This window comes from Seriola lalandi, unplaced genomic scaffold, assembly GCF_002814215.2.
Source record: "Seriola lalandi dorsalis isolate HSWRI2012SDOR001 ecotype SW California unplaced genomic scaffold, Sedor1 jcf7180002054949, whole genome shotgun sequence".
NCBI classification, from domain to species: Eukaryota; Metazoa; Chordata; class Actinopteri; order Carangiformes; family Carangidae; genus Seriola; species Seriola lalandi.
Genome location: NW_019525500.1, coordinates 2,679,449 through 2,700,085, shown reverse-complemented (window position 1 = coordinate 2,700,085; position 20,637 = coordinate 2,679,449). Strand labels below are relative to the sequence as shown.

Here is a 20,637-nt window from a genome sequence, read left to right as displayed (position 1 = left end):
AAAATAGTGCGTAAACGAATCATTATTTCATTAAAATAACAGAGCTTTTCTGGACATTTGATGGCAGTATTGTATGGAGAAAAAGACGTTTTGTAAAGTTGGAAAATTTTAATAATCCGTGTCAGAGAATGTCTCAGCGCCCTCGTGTGGACCCCTTTGCGCAATGGTGCGCATTCGGAGGTGGACAGTTGTGAGATTCAGCTGCGTCAAAATTAACTCACGTACGGAGTTTTTTTTTTTAACTCTTTCTTGGCTGTCCATTTTTTTTTTCCAGCTAATATTGTAAACAGTGAGTTATTATGTCGTCTCCGTGAGTTTAGTGTTTGTTTGATCCCCCCCTCGAACTTCAAGTCTGATTCTCCTGTCCTGACTGCCGGGTACTCTGCTTGCGAGAAGCACCTCCTCCATCTCTACTCCTGTTCTGGTGAAGCGATACTGTCGACCAGCATGACACATTTGTCAGGATTTGTCAGTTGATAGCTTGCTACGGGTAAGGTATGTTTCCATTGTTTTGTCTTTATAAAGTAGTGTGTTGTGTTTTTTTTAGTAAAGAAGATTGGACAGAAATTTGGAGAGGAAAGTCGGTGCAAATAATTGTGGTGTTTTAACCAGCGTCTTCTTGAGCGTTCATTTTCCGCAACAGGATGAGGAAATTGAAAACACGCTAGTACTAAAACTTATAGATAAATACCAGTATAGGCACATTAAGGGCTGAATAGGGCAGATCAGTGTGAACGAAAGCGATGAGTTGCCTTAAAGAGAGTGTTTATCCTCTTAAATCTTTAGTTTACAGCGTTTGTTGTTGTGCTATATGTCATGTTTTATATTTACATCATTGCAAAATGAATAGCTAGCATTATCAGCTCTCTTTTCTTACACAACCTGAAGCAGTAATATTAACTGTCACTGCATGTTTCACACTCATACTGAACCATCAGGCCCTGTCAGATCTGACCTAATTCTACCTAGCTTAAAGAATCATGCAAAACCTGTTTATAGTGGCGTAATAACAAGTTTTGTGTGAAGCATGTAATCCAGATAAGAGTCAGACTGCAATGACTTTTAACTGGAATATTTATTTTGGGTAATGCACTATGATTCATAGAAGTAGCCTAATCTTGTGAGATTTCTTTACTTCCGACCTTTACCTTGTATGTCTCAGGTGGAGGTACACCAGTAGGAGATTTACTGTATGCCTTTAAAACCCATAATTACTGAAGCTGTTTTGCATCATGGCTGGTTGTTGTGTGCCTCTTTCACATCTTGTGTTCTCATATGAAAATTTAGTGCTGTGAAAGTCTCTGGGTTGTGCTGGCACACACACAGGACTCAGCAGCCTGCATGCACTCATTGTACAATGAAAAACAAGGGCAGAGCGAGCTGGCACTTTGAAAAGTTGGACCACTGTTGCAAACTACGTGACCAGCGCTGTGAACACACAGACACTACGTGCTCTCAGTCCCCTCAGTAATGATACGCTTTGGTGAACAGCTGAGAAAAGGCTCACTGACCTTGATATGCTATCACCAGCACAGCACAACACACACACACACACACACACGCACAGTCCCTCTCTCTCTCTCTCACTCACACACACACACACACACACCCATATTCAAATTTCTTTTCAGCAATCAGTAAATGCACACCCAGCTATTTTACTGTTCCATATGTTATACACCATCTTTGTTCAATCATATCAACATCAAAGATACAGGCAGGTGACATATTAATGACACAATTAACCAATTAACATCCAATCATGGAGGCCCAGTTGATTATGATTTTGTATCAAAATGGCAAGGGGAAAAAAATGTTAAGTGACTTTGAAAGAGGGCTCATTGTCGGGGCGCAAATGGCAGGAGCTTGTACCCTTAGAGGGAGTAGAGGGAGGGGGTCGCTGTAAATCAGTGCAAAGTTGGTCTAAGTGATCACCTGTATCCTATGACAAAACCTTTATATCTTGCTGGGTGTAGTCTCATCTAGGGTGACGATGTTCCCATCCAAAGAGCACTAAGGGTCACTGAATGGTTTGATGAGTATAAATGTGATGTGAATTTTATACTGTGGCCTTCGCAGTCACCAGATCTCAACCCAGTTGAACACCTATGGGAGATTTTGGGCAGTGCTCTCCACCACCACCATCAAAACCCTAAATGAGGGAATATCTTTTGGAAGAATGATGTCCATCCCTCCAGTAGAGTTCAGAGACATGCAGAGTCAGTGCCAAGGAGCAGTGAAGTTGTCCTGGTGGCCCAACAGCTTATTAAGACACTTTATGATGGTTTTTCCTTTAGTTTGTCACATGTCAGTACATCTCTTTTTTACTGGCACTTTTTCCTCTCTGTCTCTATACAAGCATGTGAGGTACTTGCACTCAAAAACATGCATGAAGCCTTCGTACTGGCCCAGGCGTCCTATCATGTGTATAAGGCTCAGCACACTTCCTCTTCCGCCACTGATATTTCTATTGCAGCTATGGCTCTTGTTTTTAGGAGAATATCCTTTTCCAAGAGGTTTCAGTAATATGCCTGGTTGTTAATGTCGTGGCAGCTCTGGTCAAAAGTGGATAATTGCGCTTTCACATGTTGACTGACAGTCACCTTGCTGATGTAATCATCGGAAACCCTGGGGGAAAAAAACTCAGGTTTTTTAATTTCAGAGCATCACACATTTAATAAGAGTGTTTTTTCATGTAAATGTCTGTTTCTTAAAGCAACAATGCTGCATTTGCGCTGATACTCAACTTCTTTGTTTTCTCTTCCAGGCTCTGAATGCTTCAGTTGATGACTGAGATGTTCTCTTGAGTTAAATTTAACTTTCCTGAGAAATTGCTCACCTGACAACACATCATGGCTTCCAATATAATTGTGAGTATTGACATAGTTATTATTTCCTGTACATACAGTATGTAAAACTGAGCAAACAGAATTGGAGCGATTCCAGTGGTTTCACAGCACAAATCATTCCAAAGCAGGCCTTATATTCTTGTTTTTTTAATAATAATTATAATGTTGAATGACTTTTAGTCTAATTGCTCCAAAGCAAAAACTTTCTTTGCCAATATTGCAACAAACATTTCAACAGCAATGCCATGTTTGTTATCACTGCAGCGAGTGATAAGGTCAAATGAGGATTGTTTGAGACAGCAAAGATGAACATTAGATAAAATGTATGCTATCTGCATTCACAGCTGTCAAGAGCTATTTCTTATCTGTTAAAAGTCTCATAACACTTTCTGTTTGAAATACTTATGTATGGTTAGTTGAAACTGAATTCTCTCACCTAATTAACTTAGAGTGTTTAAAATAGCATCATCAACAAGCAGTCTATTAAGGTTACTTGTGTCCCTCATGAATGCTCACACCTTAAAACCACAATGAACATTCATAGATGTTGAGATTTGTTAAGAGAGGCTGACACAAGCAGCAAAAATGCAAAACAGCTTCTGTTCTTCTTAATCCAACATGTGGGTTCTGTGATGGACATCAATGAAGGACAAAGGGAAAACTGTTTAGAAATCATTGGCCTCTGAAGATGCTTGTGTTTCAGCTTACATAAGGCACATTTTTCAAGAGTGCACAAACTTACCTGTATACTAGCATGTTTGGTAACACTTCTGCAACGCAAAATAAATTAGACTACCACTACTTTTCTATTTTTTGTAAAGGCTGATTACGTAGGGAGCATAGTAAAAATGGTGTTAATAACTTATGGATCCTATGAAGTAATTAACATATTTCAGAGTTACAATATACTACCAACACTGCAGGGGTACAATAAGGTAAGGGAAGGGCTTGGGGAAAATATCTAGGGAAAACTCAAATGAGAGGGTTATTGAAAAACATGAAATTAATGACTTAGGGTCATAAACTTAAAAAAAAAAAAAAGGAGTAGAAATCTTGGAATAATTAGGGACTTGTCAAACATATAAAATCCTTTTGCCATATTCTCATGGTACTTAGTAGTACCATGAGAAGTAAGGTTTTCCAGATATGGTCTGGTGTCTGGTGTCCATCCGACAAAGACTGTTTGTTTAGTCTTGTTTTCTTCCACTGTAGCTTAATTTAAGTACCAGTAGGGACAGGTTAGTATTCTATTAGTACCTGATTCATCCAACAAAATCAGACTGTAAATCTTGGGCTGTATTATTAAATGTTACCACATATTTTAAAAATGAACAGTGCTGTCCAAATGCATGGGGAACATTATTGCTGATCCGTGTGAACCCTGAATTAGAGAAATTCACAGCAGATGTGACAGCCATTGTTAAAATGCCAAAAACCCCAGGTGTTCCCAGAGACTGACACATGAATCTGCTGTGAACCCACGTGATGCAGTGAAGCCAAACTGACCTGACTGACTGTTTTATCGCAGGTGGAACAGCAGTTTTCTCACAAATTCACAGTGACAGTGGTTCGAGCTGAGAACGTCACCAAGGGAGCGCTGGGTGACCTGTGTGAGTCTTAATACATCCTTTTTTTTATTGTTGCCCGTATTCATGTGATTCTAAAATTCAGACACTTTGCTGCATGCACATAGTAGCAACATGCTCTTAAGTAATACTGTTGAACGTGTGTGTGTATGTGTGTGTCTGTGTGTCTGTGTGTGCAGTGGACACCCCAGATCCATATGTGGAGCTGTTCATCCCAACAGCCCCAGAGAGCAGAAAGAGGACCAAGCACATAGACAACGACATCAACCCAAAATGGGACGAAACCTTCCACTTCATATTAGACCCCAACCAGCAGAACGTCCTGGAGGTTAAACCTGCATTTCCTTGTCTAGGACAGTTCATACCAGTATAGGATGACAAGCAAGGATGTGGTGGAGCATAAACCCTCATTAACACATTAACATTTTTAGCCTGATATGAGATAATATGAGATAAATAGCATCATCATTGACACTATAATCAGAGTGACTCATGGTACATTTGATTAGAGTCATCTCAGGAAAAATAAATAATATTTTGACAGTTTTATTTAACTTTTATCAATGTTTAACTTTTTGACAAAATTACATTGGTTAGAAAAATTTCAATACAGGCCAGAATAATTAATGTGTAGCTCTCAACGTTTATTTAACCAAGAAATTATATTGTTTATTCCAATCAGCTAACATTAATGGATGCGAATTATGTGATGGATGAGACACTTGGGACGACGTCCTTCGACCTTACCAAGCTTAGAGTGGGCCAGACAAAGATGGAGACTTTCTTTATTGGCAAAGTAAGACATTTTATCCCTCAAAGTCTTTGGCAGATTCATCATTATAAACTCATATATATATATATATATATATATATATATATATATATATATATATATGTATGTATACTAATTGATTTTGTTACTGACACTTTATATTTGTCTGTTAACAGAATTACCTGCCACACTCAGCTGCCCCTTTACTGAACAATAACCACATATATAATTGTTTTGACAGGCAACCAAAGTGTACTTAGAGATGTTGCTGGAGATCTGGTATGTGTTCCCTCCGGAATAAATTTTTTTCCCCAGTATTTTGTTTCACGGTGATATTTTTAAGCACTATTTACTGTTTAACCAAAGGGCCTTCATGTGAAAAGGATATACCAGTCATGGTGTGTGTACACATTCGTCACAGGTTCAAGAGTACACAGGAATTCCAGAATACATGGCAATTCACCCGCAGCAGTGCGGAAAGTGAATTAGAAGATAAAGCAGCATGACTCAGAAATGATAGGATACTCATAATTCCCATAGTATCACAGCATAGTTGTTAGTGGGAATTTCATACATGTTTGAAATATTAGTAGATATGAGAAAATGAATACTACAAGGTGAGAAGTCATGACTGTTGTCTGTGGCAGATAAGTTTCAACATCATTACTAGTGTTACGGACATGGAGAAATCACACCCTCTCTCTGTCTCCAAGCAGAAAATGTGAAACATTAGGTATTGTTTGCCTTCCTACTATCAGATTTTAGTAAATCTAATTTCTGTCATTTGTATCTGCAGTACCAACCTGGACCTGCGGTTCAGCCTGGCCCTGTGTGACAAAGAGAAACAGTTCAGACAAACCCGCAGAGAAAGAGTGATGCTGGGCATCAAGAAGCTGCTAGACATGGAGAAGCCTCGTTTCCTCCCCAGCTCTCCACAGGAGGTGGGAACACAGCAATTAAATGTAGATTTAACATAGCTTTAACATGACAACTGTATTTGAAACAAAAACTTTTTTTTCAATCCTTTGTGTGAATCTTTGAGGTGATAGCTTAATTTATTCACTCAGTTTCACCATCCTGTTGCACTTACTGCATACAGTATGTTGGCGTATCAGAAATGTTTACATTTGGCATGAAACCTGAATGGCTGCTGTCCGGTTCTTTATGCTGTTTCTTGTAACTGACTGATACTTTAAGGAATGGTTTGACATTACATTACCATTTCTTATTTTTCCAGTAAACTTGAAGCTACAGCCAGCAGCTATTAGCTTAGCATAAAGACTGGAAATGGGGTAAACAGCTAACTGGCTCTCTCTGAAGATAACAAATTTCATTATCATGTTTATAATCATATGTTTTATATCGTTTGTTTAATCAATACAAAAATATAAGAGTGTATGTCATATAAAGCTTCTGCCTGCAACCATTAGCTTATAGTAGCTTAGCATAAAGACTGGAGATGGCGAAACAGTTAGCCCACTTGACTTTTGTGCTGATATGGCGGTGAACGTCTTTTCACGTGAAAAGTTTTGAGGTCTGTTTTCGGATAATGTAACCACACTTGCTGCAGACTTGCTCACTTGCTAAATTCAAAAGTGTGAAAAAACTGTCATCTGTTTATAATAACACTTAGAAATTTCTCACACTGAGAATGCAAACTATATAGTGGGCCTTACAAAACTTAACCTCTCCCCTGCTCTACACTAAACTAAGTTTCATTTTCTCCCTGGTGTGGTTTTGGCTACACGCCCTTGGAGCTTTGTGTAATCTCCAGCCAGGCTTGTTCATGTCTCCAGCATTTGCCGGAAGGAGATAAAAAGCTACTGCCCTCTTCTACTCTACAACATCCTTTAAGTCCATGTCCAGGATGACTTTTGTTTAAATATCTCTGTGAGAATATTCAGAACTGATCATGAGATAAACAAAGATGGATAGAGGAAGCCATGTTGCACAATGAGAGTTATGAAATAGTTGAAAATCTGAGGGCACAAGTTAAAAAATTTTGTGAAGGTGTGAAGCAACTGGAATGGCACACACACTGTACAGAGAGGCACGGGAGAGAAGGTACTGCTGAAAGAATGGTAGAGAAAATTAATGTGGGGCTCTTGCTGTGTAGTATGTAAGTATGTTATTAAGTGCACCTCCGTCTTCATCTTCTTCCTCTTATGACTCTGTATGTGTGTGTGTGTTGCATTGCAGGTACCAGTGATAGCCATAGCAGGCTCAGGAGGCGGTTTCCGTGCCATGGTGGGCTTCTCAGGTGTGATGAAGGCGCTGTTTGAGTCTGGGGTCCTGGATTGTGCCACATATGTTGCCGGCCTCTCTGGATCCACATGGTCAGTTTTTATTTTTCCTATTCCTCTCTCTCTTTACGCCCTGCCTCTCTCTGACCTCTTAATTCTAAAGGCACTTTCTCTCTTTTTATCTTTGTCTTTGTTGTCACTGCTGCGTTTCTTTTGTCTTTCCTTTCTGTCTGACTCTTCTTCGGTGTTGCCTCCTCCATGCTCTGGCAAACTTTCCAGTCTCCTCTGCTGACATGAAGCTGTCATCAAGAAAGCAAGCAAGGTTTATTTCAGTCTCCATCTTAATGTTTCAGAGACATAGTGCATATAACTTCCTTAGTACAGTATTTCCTACTTAAACCCTCTCAAAAGAGCAGAATCGTAGTTTTAAGCAACGTCTTATCCTCCTTGAATTTATATATTTGCAATGTCAACTTTCTTCGTCCCTCTTTATCCCTGTAGGTACATGTCAACTCTCTATTCCCACCCTGACTTTCCAAACAAGGGCCCAATGGACATCAACAAGGAGCTAATGAAGAGAGTTAGCAGTAACCCACTGAGGCTGTTGCTGCCCCAACACATCACCAACTACATCCAGGCCCTTTGGACCAAAAAGGCCTCAGGGCAGCCTGTTACCTTTACTGATATCTTTGGTATGCTCATAGGAGAAACGCTTATTCCCGCGGTAAGAGTCGCCAGACAGCTGTTGTTTGTTTTAATTTTGAAGGAATTCCTTAATTGTCCATCTCCTCACGAGTACATCAATCTTTATCTTCCCTTCATCTTTCATATCCTCTGCATGTGTAAATGTTTCAAAGACTGTGCTCTCTCCCACCAGAGGATGGACACTAAGCTAAGTGAAATCCAGGAGAAGATAGACCAGGCACAGAGTCCCCTTCCTCTCTTCACATGTCTGCATGTCAAACCAGATGTTTCTGAGCTCATGTTTGCAGGTAAATATCTGTTGATTTGATCTGCACATGTTTTTATGTTAAATTGTATGTTGCATGTATCCCATGTTTCACAGACCTTTTTGCATATGAAATGAGTAAATACAGATGATCAGATGAGTTTGGCCACATGCAAAATAACCAAGCAGTACATATTTCCTTATAATGCTGCTCTGCTTGCACAGACAGGAAATATGTGCAAAATGCCACGATATACTCTGGGTTAGTCTTACATTGTACAATACTTCCTCATTGTTGATGTAGTCTGCACAGCAACTGTACACTACCCACCCTTCAGTGAAACAGACATTTAAATAGAAAATACAATAAAGGAACAAAATCTGCAGTAATTCTTGGACAGATCTCAGAGACACTTTCTGGAGATGTTCTGAATAAATAACAGACAGTTTCTGAGCATGTTTTAGTTTCACATTCCACAATTACATGTAGTTTATCTTTTGTTAGTTCTCGTCATCATGCCTAAAGTTAAAAAATGATCTTCGAAAAGTAGACGCACAAGTGCTAAGTCATTAAAAGTGTGACCAAAATAGACATTTTCTTCTTTGGTTTTCTTGACTCTCTACTTACTGAAAATCGCATTTGTCAATGGAAAACATGGCAGTCAAAAGACAGTCTAAATAAAGTCCAGCTGTGAAACAATCTGCACATTTAAGAAGCAACTATTGTCTAAAAGGTTGCAGAGGTTTAAGGTCTTCTTTTGTATGTGAATAGGACTGTGTGTATGTTTATATGCATTTGGGCAACTATTTGTGCTCGCATACCTGAGTGTTGGAGGATTACAGATTGTTGCTGTAAAAGCTGTTACAAACATGTCATAATGACTTTCCGTACCACATGTCTATTCAGGCCTTGGCTTCATCTCTCTTTAGGCAGGGCCCCCTTTGGGCCCTTAGAAAAAAGTCTTTGGGCTGTTATTGACCACCCAGTTCCATCCACTCCATGTGCATGTCTACTGTGCAATACTTGGTAGCTTTGTAATTTTTTAGTCAGAGGCTCAGAAACCAGCCAGCATTATGCTTAAGCAAAAATGTAGGCATACACACTATGTAAGTAAATTATAAACAAGATTTTGACACTCTACAAGACTTAGCTTCAAGATTTGGTGAAAACGCAGGACCTGCTCTTGCTGTTTCAGGATATACTGTACATATTCCCAGACTAATTTGCAATTCAAGCAGATTAACACAAAAACTGGCCCAGATGTTCTGTGGCTCTTGTCATGCTCGTGCTGATTTTTTTCAATTAAAATATATCAAATGAAGCTGAATTGATGAGACACAAAAACAAAATAAATACACTCTTGAAATTGAAATTGAGTACAACAGTTACTGCATTCAAGGTATGTGTGCACTATTCTACCTTTGCATTTTATTTTGACATATTCAGGCATGCTTAAAATTGCTTTAAAAAACACAAACTGAACAACTAGAGTGATCCTGATAATGATTCTACCCGCTTAGCATCAACGTATTAGCACTGTCATTGTGAATATCTTAGCATCATGGATGTGGTTAGCATGTAGATGTTAGCATTTAGCTCTAAGCACTGCTGTGCCTACAACTCCACAGAGCTGGCTTGGCAGCATAGCTTTAGTCTCTTAGTCTTGTTGTATTCAGTGCTTCAGTGTGATCATGACATTTTCAAATATGTCTAATTACAAAGCAGTAAAAAGTAATAGTAAACAGTAAAAGTAATACCAACTGTGCTCTTTCCATGCATTGCCTTTGAAGCATACAAATGCAACCTGTTTGCAATCAAGTTTTTCAGAGCAGTACACAGTAAACAGGTCCTTACTGAGTATTAAATGGTGTTTTTGTTTGTTAATTTATTTTACATTAACACTGAGGTTTCAACCCGTAGACTGGGTGGAGTTCAGCCCATATGAAATTGGGATGGCAAAGTACGGTACCTTCATGACCCCAGACTTGTTTGGAAGCAAGTTCTTCATGGGAACTGTTGTGAAGAAATATGAGGAAAACCCTCTTCATTTTCTGATGGGTAAGAAAGATGTTTGCATCCACACCACAATCAAACTTTCACCCATTATACTGACAGTATGTTTTCGGTGTGTAAGGTGTGTGGGGCAGCGCGTTCTCGATTCTGTTCAACAGAGTGCTGGGCGTCAAAGACACAGCTGGTGGCAGCACCATGGAGGAGGAGTTAGGTAACCTTTCTCTGTTTTTCCTTCAGTATGTCTGGACTGAAATACACAGTACTGACTTAAATGATGTTTCTTTAATGGTTAAATGCAATGCATGAATACATTTGTTTGAGCCAATAATTCATAAAACAATCTCACCACAGGGTTGACTGAGTAGTTGTTCTGGAGCTTTCGATCATATCACATCATCTTCATCAGGAGATAAAGTTTGTCATGGAATTATAGATTCCAATTTTCAGAGCACTGTAAGGACTTGTCATCGATGTTGGCTTCAAATTTGAGACTAAAATTTCATTCTTGACCTGCTGAGACAGATTATATGATATGACCAGTAGTTGCCAGTAGATAAAACAATGAGCCAAAAAATTTAAACAATATGATATTGATTCATAATAATGCAGTAGGGTTAGATAAATGTAAAATAAAAGAAGAATGTAGAAGAGAAATGACACCACTTTTCAATGATATAATAAAAACGTTTGCTCCACAAGAAAGTTTATATAATATTAAATCATCATTTAAAAAATTGAAATTAAAAAAAAAATTGAATTAAAAAAGTGCTCAGACAACTAACTGGAACACTATTTCAGGCTCATGAGCATATCTATATTTATTTAATCCAAAAATATTTTAAATACCTTCATGTACTTGGCAATTAATTAAGTATTTCATCAAAGAAAATATCAAAATACAAAAATGTCCACTAAATAATTAGAATGGATATTTCCCATTCAGTATATGTGACATTACATTTTGAAATTGTAGATCTTGAGCAGTTCTTCAACATAATCTGAACTGTGTTTTCAGTGTGGATACTTAGTGTAAATATACTTGTGTAAATAAGCACAGGTGTTTGTTTCTGGTGTCTCTGGTATGTTATTATTGTTTCACACCAGTATGTACCTCTAAAAATAGCCAGTCTAAAATTATCTCACCAGATTTACAATTTGTAGCACGGGTGTATGTGTGCGTGTTTGAGTGATGTTTCCACAACAATGGGAAACTATCAGCTTCCTGTGATTATTACAGCTCATCAGGTGTTTTATGGTTGAATGCATCCGTATGTGGTGACCTTTAAACATTCAGACAGTCAGACAATGCATTAATTCTACAGAAGTGTTAAAAAGGTTCCCACCCAGTTAAAGAATGCATTAGTTTGTTGGGTGTATTGCATTTACTTAAGGACTTACTTTGATAGAAATAAAAAACAATAAGTGAATTTGATAATGTCACATAACTGAACAAAAATATTTTGTCAGGTACAGTGTTGATGTGTGGTGGAAATGAGACTAACAAGCTTCTTTTTAAGTTGTAATTGGATGAGTGAAGCTGTCTTGTGTCTTACAGAGCAGATCAAACCGCAGCACATTGTCGGAGAAGACAGTTTGGACAATGACGACGAGCCACGCAAAGGTGAGCTCCATGAGTTATATGACGAACTACGGCACCTCTTTGTTCAGCATATTAAATTTGTTAAGGTGCAATTGTGATGTGTGACTGTGAAAGCTGTCAAAATACTGTGTGACATATTATTGGGCTTGAGGGAAAGTTGATACCTCAACACTTTTTTTTTTCTTTATTTGTGGTTAAGTTGACACAAGTATATCAGACCTGCTGCTGTGGTTAATGCCAAGTCGTGAAAACATGTTCAAGCTTTTACTTCTAACTATTTGGTTTGCAGACACATAATGCAACATAATGCTCGACAAGCTGAATTTTAGGAAGTTAACGCTATATCAGTTGAGTTCTGAGTGAAATAGTTGATTCAAGAACTAAAGATAGAAAGTGAAAGAGAGAAAAAGAGAGAGTGAGAGGGTGAAAGGGAGATGGAATTACATTTACATATCTTAGGTTTTTTCTGTAACATTAAACATTTATGACTAAATAAGTAACATTCAAATGTTAAGTTTTGGAAAGTTGGAAAGTTTAGAATTAACAGCAACTGTCCAAGTCCAAGTTGACTGTTTTAAAAAAGTCTCAAAGCACCTTTTCATTCCAGTAACATACAGGATATTTCTGATGTTTTCCTACATTTGATTTGAATTTTAGATCCAACTGTTTCTAGTAAAGTGAACAATGGAAATTAAAAAACAAAATCTACACTTGAATTGCAACCACATTTCCGTCAAACTTGACAGCTGTTCACAGGCCCTGAAAAACTAGTTTCAGTCCAGCATTTGAATGTGTGACAGAGACAATTAAGGCGAAGGCAGATTAAAATATATTTTGGAAGGTCATCTAGTCATACTTCTCTTTTTGTTATACGATTCTTGTAATCTATATGTCATTGTTTTAAATTCTTGATTGTACTGTTAAATTATATAGTTTAGTCTATTTCAGGCATTTAGGTAACCTCTTTCGATTTCAATTAAGTTTGGAAATTCTCCTAGTTTTATTGCAGAAAGATACAGATCTTGAACCATAGTAAGTGCCTTTGTTAGACAATATTTTTGTCTCCCTTTGGTTTTGGTGTTCAGGTGGGACAGAGAACCAGGAGGCAGAAGATGAGTTTCATCGCACTGCTCAGGCCAGCTGGGTTCAGCGAATGTTCACATCGCTCTTCAGTGACTCTGCCTTGTTCAACACAAGAGAGGGCAGGGCTGGGAAGGTACCTGAATATGTTCATTAACTGCAAGCCATTAAAATTATGTAACTTTTCATATAAAACACTGCATGTGCTCTATCTGCATTCTTATTTCCAATTTCCTATATTCAAATTTACAACAGCCTGCCTTTTTCTCTCTCCATAACCCATTCCCACTGTGTCACCAGGTGCATAACTTCATGCTGGGCCTGAACCTGAACACCAGCATCCCATTCTCTCCTGTCACTGAGGTTACATATAACACTCCTCCACCTGAGGAGGAGGTGGATGCTGTCACAGGTAAGAGGGATAAAAGACTGTCACAATTCACTGCCTTCAGACTTAAAGGATAGGTTCAAAGTTTTACAAGTTTGTCTTCAAACATAGTCAGGTTCTCATGTTAACATTGAAACAGTTTTTTATTAAAATAATAATTTTTCTTCCTTTTTGAAAGACCGTTTCCTAATGCACTTTCAGGGTAGGAGATTGGGGAAAAATCCACAGTCCTCATACAAGTTGGTTACTATTCCTACACTGCAGCTCAACAGGGAAACATCTATGTCAAGGGAAATGATTCTACATTTTCTTGATAATCCTATCAGACACTGCAGGAATGACAGTAAAATATTTGGAAATAGATAAGAATAACTATATAGCACCTGTAAACACTTGTACATGTGAGTATAGTTAGAGCTGGTTTTCAAAACTAACCTCAGTATATTTTCTGTACTGAGTGAATTGCACCAAATTGACCAAATCTCAATCATAGTTTTGTCGATTTATACTGTGTTTTGGCAAAGTCTTTGTACTTTTCTTTTGGTAGAGCAGCATTAAATGATCTTTTAGGACACTTGGGTGCAGTGGAAAAAAACTGTCAACACAACACTGGCATATTATCAACTTATTAAGTTGTGTTGTACATGCTAGCTCCACGTCCAGCATACACCAACATTAGCATTCATTTCCAGCTGTGTCTTTTTAGCTCTTATTTGATCATCTTCAATATTGGCCTTTATTTTGAGCTCAGCTACACACCTGTAAATTTTCGTGACTGTATCTTGCAAGACTGTGACATTATTGTGGTGACAAAATCTGTCCACACACATATCAACACCTGCCAATACCTGCAGTACTCAACACCACCCCTTTTGGTAGTTCCTGCTTCAGTAGGTGTCTCCAGGACCACATTTTGCCATGATGACACACACACAGACTCACAAGGTGAAAACAATACCAGCCACATGCTGTCACGGCTGGTAATAATACCCAGCCCTCCCCCCCCTTCTTCTTACTTCCGTAGGTGAATCATATCGCAGTTAAATTAGTCTGGTCAGTTGTGTGGAATGAAATTTGTTCACAGACAATATAATTTTTCCATTCAAGCTACATCATTAACGTGTGATTTTCTCAGACCCAGATGAGTTTGATCGTATCTACGAGCCTCTGGATGTGAAGAGTAAGAAGATCCACGTGGTGGACAGCGGCCTGACCTACAACCTCCCGTACCCTCTCATCCTGCGGCCGCAGCGTGGCGTTGACCTCATCATCTCCTTTGACTTTTCTGCACGGCCAAGCGACTCAAGCCCACCATTCAAGGTCAGAATTTGACTAAAAGCAATCCACAACAAACAGGAGATGAGACCAACGTTTCCTAATTTGTAAATTTATGCCACAGGAGCTTCTGCTAGCAGAAAAGTGGGCTCGAATGAACAAGCTCCCATTCCCCAAGATCGACCCAAAAGTCTTTGACCGCGAAGGCCTGAAGGAATGCTATGTCTTCAAACCAAAAAAAGGAGAAAAGAACTGCCCTACTGTCATCCACTTTGTCCTGGTCAACATCAACTTCAGGCAGTTCAAAGCGCCTGGTAAGTATGTGCATATGTGGAGTTTTCCACAGAATGCGAGGGGGAAAATATGCCAGGGCTCTCTGTATTATTATAATAATGTTTACTGTCATGGCACATGAGGCATCTCTTCCTCGAAGTTGTGCTGTGGAATTTAACTATATTCAGTTGACACCAGACAGTTGTTTTATGTTTTGCTAAAAAGTGGGCCCCTCATCTGCGTGACCTCAGGAAAAAAAGTCTATGCTCAGGGTCACTGTGGTTTTGTGCTGGGAATGGTGTGTCTGCCGATAAGCATGCCTACACACAAATGTGAACCTCTGTGTGTTCAGAGTTTTATGAGCTGCTTGGGTGAATTATGGTTCCTTAAGGAGCCAGGTGCCAGTAGGGAATCTCTCGCTCTAATGGGAGAGCTCTATGTGTAAACATGCCATACATCACCAGACATACAAAGGCACACTAACTTTACATTTAGTAGGTCATCAGCCCACATACTTCCGCAGTATGTTTATTGACGTTACATAAGCTTTTTGCACTCAAACCCAAAAGACATTTGAATAAATAATACTTTAAATGGACTTCCCATTTGTGAAAAAAGGAAGTTATATAGGCTTTTATTGAATCGGCTTAACAATCTCTAAGCCACAACTTCTTCCTGTGTGTGGCAAACATCTTTACACCTGTCATAATACAATAAAAACAAATTCACAAGGATCAGTGTTAAAGTTTTCCTTAAAAAGCAGATGATGAATCAGGTGTGAATAGAGCAAACCATTAAGAACAGTGAGCAAGAAAGTTCATTCTTTATCTTATAAACAGTTAATAGGTTTATGAAATAATGCTGAGAAAACTCCATCCATGATTGAGAAATCCAGAAAAAGCTACAGTAGGAAATGCATGTTAGGATTATTTAGTCAAACTATTTTATGTGGATAGGTGAGGCAGATATTTTTTAAAATGAAAGAGCCATTTTCGTTACAATTCCTTTCAAATTTCCTTCCCGAATCATTTGTGTTTTGTTATTTATTAAAAGTAGTATATGTAACATGTGAAACAATTTACACGTATTAATTGTTCTTTTATTGCAGATTGTAACGTAACTTAAAAATTTTGATTTTCTTGGTTGCCAATACCAGCCTGTGAAATGATTTCTTTGCGAAGGACATGGGACAAAATTTCCTGGAAAATTGCCTTGCTTCAATGGCTCTTTTGGCTCCCATAATGCAAACAATGGGCAACACTAGCTAACGTTAGATTAGAAATGAACTCCGCTAACGTCAACAAACAACCAGCGAAAAAAAAAAAAAAAGTTTATCTAGGGAAATCTGTCTGGACAAATGGGAATGTTTCCCTCCGTGGGGAAAACTAGGGTCAACATCAGCTGATAACAATATTATACATTAGAAATACTATTTCATTATATTGCTATATTATTGCCCATCTCCACATTATCTCACCACTTCATCTTAGCGCTGTGCCAGCACTGGAGATTCAAATATTGTTTATAGTCAAACTATAATAACAGTGTAGCTATAGTTATCTATCATCTATCAACAGGATGCCTGTCAATCATGCTCAGTCCTGTGTAGTCAGACTAAATAAACAGACCTTGGAGTGAGAAGATTTTGTCAACTGCTGTTTCCTAAGTCAGAACTTTTAAACACAACATATTTCATGTATTTTGTCCCAGTCTTGATACCGAGTCTTGGGATCAGTTTTTAAAGACATTGATTTTTATGTATTTATTAACAGTCTTACTCATTACTTTAATGAATACTTTTACTTACAGGTGTTCCCAGAGAAACTGAGAAGGAGAAGGAGTTGGCGGATTTTGACATTTTTGACGACCCCGAGTCACCTTTCTCCACTTTCAATTTCCAGTACTCCAACGAGGCCTTTATCCGACTCCACGACCTCATGGAGTTCAACACTCTCAACAACCTGGAGGTCAGTTCGGTCCCTATGATTTTACTAAAGGATGTTTACTTGGAGGAAAGCCCAAGCAACATCAGTCAATAGTAATTTCTGCTGTGTATATTACAGTTTGACAGAGGTAAGGTTGCTAAGGGGCTAAAAAGTGATTCATGACCTTACCTACACATGTTACATAGGCCATACATCATCCATTTCCTCAGTCATTTATTGTTTAACTACCTTAATTAAGTTTTGTCAGCAGGGAAGATTTGCATTTCTAGGTTGTCACTACACAAATATCAATTCATTGTGCAACATGAAAAATTTCAAATCCCAGAGGCCCATATAAGACCGGATAGTACAAGCCTTGACGAGTTTACAGTAGGTGTGTCACTGTGCAAGGTCAGACTGACTTTCACTCACCGAATCTGAGTCACTTCCATGCTGAGTAAGGACTCAAATGTGATGTAGTGTATTTGACTTCACCACAATTTCAGCTCATTCAGACAGACTTGCTGTACGTGCTGTCAGTAGATACTTTCTTAAATAAACAGTTAGGCAGCGGCATTGTCATATGCAAAATCACATTCCAGTTTGATGTAACGTCAATCACAGTTTATCAATAAATGTGAAATCTGCCCAGCAACACCAAAGTTTGGTAATTTATCCATCATTAATTATATGCACTCCACAGAATAAGACTTCAAACTAATTTGTGCCTACTGATCTCTGTTAGAGTTAAAGTTGCTCCAATCAACTTTTTTAGCCATGCTTGCAGTGTAGCTGTAAAGATAGCAATGTTGTTCGCTCGGTCCACCACTTTCGTTTAGAATGAAACAGCCGACAACTTTTTGATGGATTGTCATGAAATTCATTGCCATTCATGGTCCTCAGAGGATAGATCCTAGTGACTTTCATAATCCCCTCATTTTTTATGTTTTCGAGTTGTCCGTCCATCCGTCTGTCCATATATGTCTACATATAAAAAATATAAAATATCTAATAAAACTAAAGGACATTGTTAGAAATTGTTAAAATATGGTTTATTTAATCCCTGTATCTGTCCTTTGCAGGTTATTAAAGAAGCCATCAAAGACTGCATTGTCTCTCGGAAAGAGAACCCCTCAGGCCTCTCCCTTCCCTTCTCACTCAGCGAGATCCCGAAAAAGAAGTTTTTCAGAAGAGATCCTCACCCAAAACCTTGGAATCACTTGGGAAATGATAACCAGTAGCCTTGTTTGGCTAAATTGGAGACTATGGATAAGCGGACATTAGGGATTTTTGTAGATGCTATCTTAAAGTACATCATTTTCTTTTTGGAAAATGCAGTCATGTGGATCTCTTATATCTCTTATATTTTTAATCTGGAGGATTTGTTAATCTCTGATTTGAGCTAAATTTGTATGTAAAGAATCTTCATGTTTACTGGTGAAATCCTTATGATTGCATTCATATACAACACAACATTTGCACCAATGCAACTGCTGGGAAAACTGTTGGTGTTTATTGACCACAAACAGCTGATGGTTGCTCTCCCTGCTTGCTGTGAGAAAGACTGGATGTTGAAAACACTGCAGTGTGACTGGATTGTTACAGCTAACATCTGGCTCCATAACAAACAACAGGAGATTGGTTGTGAATCCTATCTTTTGTTTTTGATATTTACTGAGAATCCTAAACTATTCTTTCGCTTAGTTCTTTATGTTTGAAAATAGTGTGCTCACCCCCCTTAGTTTAGTGCATCATGTGAAATGTCTATGCCACCCACAACATTCTCAATTCACGTGGACACCTCTTGGCTTTAGTTCTTGCTGCCTAGAGCGAAGCTGCATTTGCATTTTTTTCCTATGACTTTATATGCAGCCATGCTGTTTCTACATTCTGAGCTGTGTGACTGCACTGTTAAGAGCCGCACCTGTTCTGTACCTGTTTGTGAGCTGAACTCTTTCCATATTGAATAGAGAATAGAGAGATATGCAAATCGCCATGTTTTTATTTTTTTCACCAGATGGCTCGTCTAAACATGTAATTCTGTTTGAAAACATGGAAGAGGAGCCTGTAACCATTGGTTTTGTTTGATGGCAACTCCTAAACACACCAAGTGCACCCCCTCTGGATACCTCAAACATCTCAATGATGTTTACCCACCTACAGGGAAGTAGCACTCCCCTGTAGGGAGTGTCTCATATTAAAGCCACCATTTTGGAAAAACAAAACTTGGTACCATAGAAACAGCCCCACTTCTCCCCCCCGCCCCCCAAGGAAGATAAAGCTGTATTTATCTTCCTGTCCATGTTGTTTCAGACTGCCTTTTAGGTACAGTAAGAGTTATCATCAGGTTATTTCCTCCTTCAACACAATACATTTTCTGCAGAACTCCTCAGAGGCCCCTGTACGATGAAGGGGAGCTAGGTCAGGGCAATGGAGTTGGAGTGGTGAGTGTAACACGAGACCCACTTGTATCTGAAAATAGTGGCTCTCTGCAGTACTCAGTGGAATTTTACACACTACACCTGCAGCAGTGGATGCCTGGAATCTGAGACACTACACCTATACCTGCAGGGGCCCAAAGGCTGCACACACAGCAGTGGAATTTTACACTGAAGCGCTTCCGACCCCTATATAACCTACTCATGTTTCAGCCCCACTGGTTTGGAGGAAGAAAGTGTTAAAGAAAGTGTTCTGCATTCTTGCTGCAGGATCAGGGACGAACAAACCTTTGCAACTTGCATTTCTGTTGATTTTTTTAGCAGATGTTTTGTCTTGGTTTTTGTATTTCTATGTTTTCTGTAGTTAAGACATTGATTGGGAAATATGTTTCGTTAAATATTCACTGTTGTTTATTTGATTCCGCTCCCATATCTGTCTGTTAAATACAGAAAGCAAAAGTCATGACATTACATCTGGGCTAGCCACTTGTCCCACAAGCTTCTGTAACTTCAATGCAATCTCTCATTCAGCATTTCTTTCATTGTGCAGCACATTCTTGTAGTCTTAAGAAAAATCCACTATCAACTACAGTATTAAATATGAGAAATCGAAACCGAGTTAAACAAAACTTAGACATATCCAAGCTAACCATAGCCCTTTGACTCACTCATTGATTCGTCTGGCTCTGTCTGAACATAGAAAAACTAAAATGTACTGATCATCAGAGGTGCTGGTAGATTGGACTGAGCCAGTCTAGCTGTTTCCCCTTGTTTTCAGTTTTTAAGCTAAGCAAAGCTAACCGGCTATAGCAGTATATATAATGGACAAGATTATTCCACCTAGGTCAATTTGCAAAAAAACAGCATATGCACAAATTTCCATAGTTGAAATATAACACAGAGTGCAACAAAACAAGCATTGATCATTTTGTGATTTTCCTGTCAAACTCAATGAGCATTCATGTTACACTTTTTCTTTTCTTTTTTTTCTTTTCTTTGTAGCATAAGGTTAATTAATATAGAAAGCATACATGAACTGTTTTCTTTTGTACATTTTCGTCATATTACATATTATGATCTGTGACAACGTTTACAAATGTATAAGATGCTAAACAGTCAACTCTAGGGAATCAAGACATGTACAGAAATACTGCAGAGATAACTGTTTGTATTATAACTGGCCAAGCATGACACACATAATGTTTATGTGAATCATAAAGAGATGAGAATAAAAGAGAAACTTTA

The 20,637-nt window shown here is 38.5% G+C and overlaps 1 protein-coding gene across 1 annotated transcript; it reads left to right on the top strand.

The window, feature by feature from the left end:
• The first annotated feature begins 217 nt into the window (after positions 1-217).
• On the top strand, positions 218-20,637 carry pla2g4ab (phospholipase A2, group IVAb (cytosolic, calcium-dependent)). The gene is given in 20 exon segments (XM_023394585.2): positions 218-495; positions 2,768-2,870; positions 4,378-4,459; positions 4,615-4,763; positions 5,118-5,231; positions 5,449-5,486; positions 6,004-6,148; positions 7,407-7,543; positions 7,952-8,174; positions 8,328-8,442; positions 10,321-10,458; positions 10,535-10,624; positions 11,969-12,034; positions 13,099-13,229; positions 13,394-13,505; positions 14,617-14,801; positions 14,881-15,070; positions 16,839-16,996; positions 18,037-18,141; positions 18,144-20,637. Coding segments are annotated over 19 exon segments (2,238 nt in total). The 5' UTR covers positions 218-495; positions 2,768-2,852; the 3' UTR covers positions 18,186-20,637.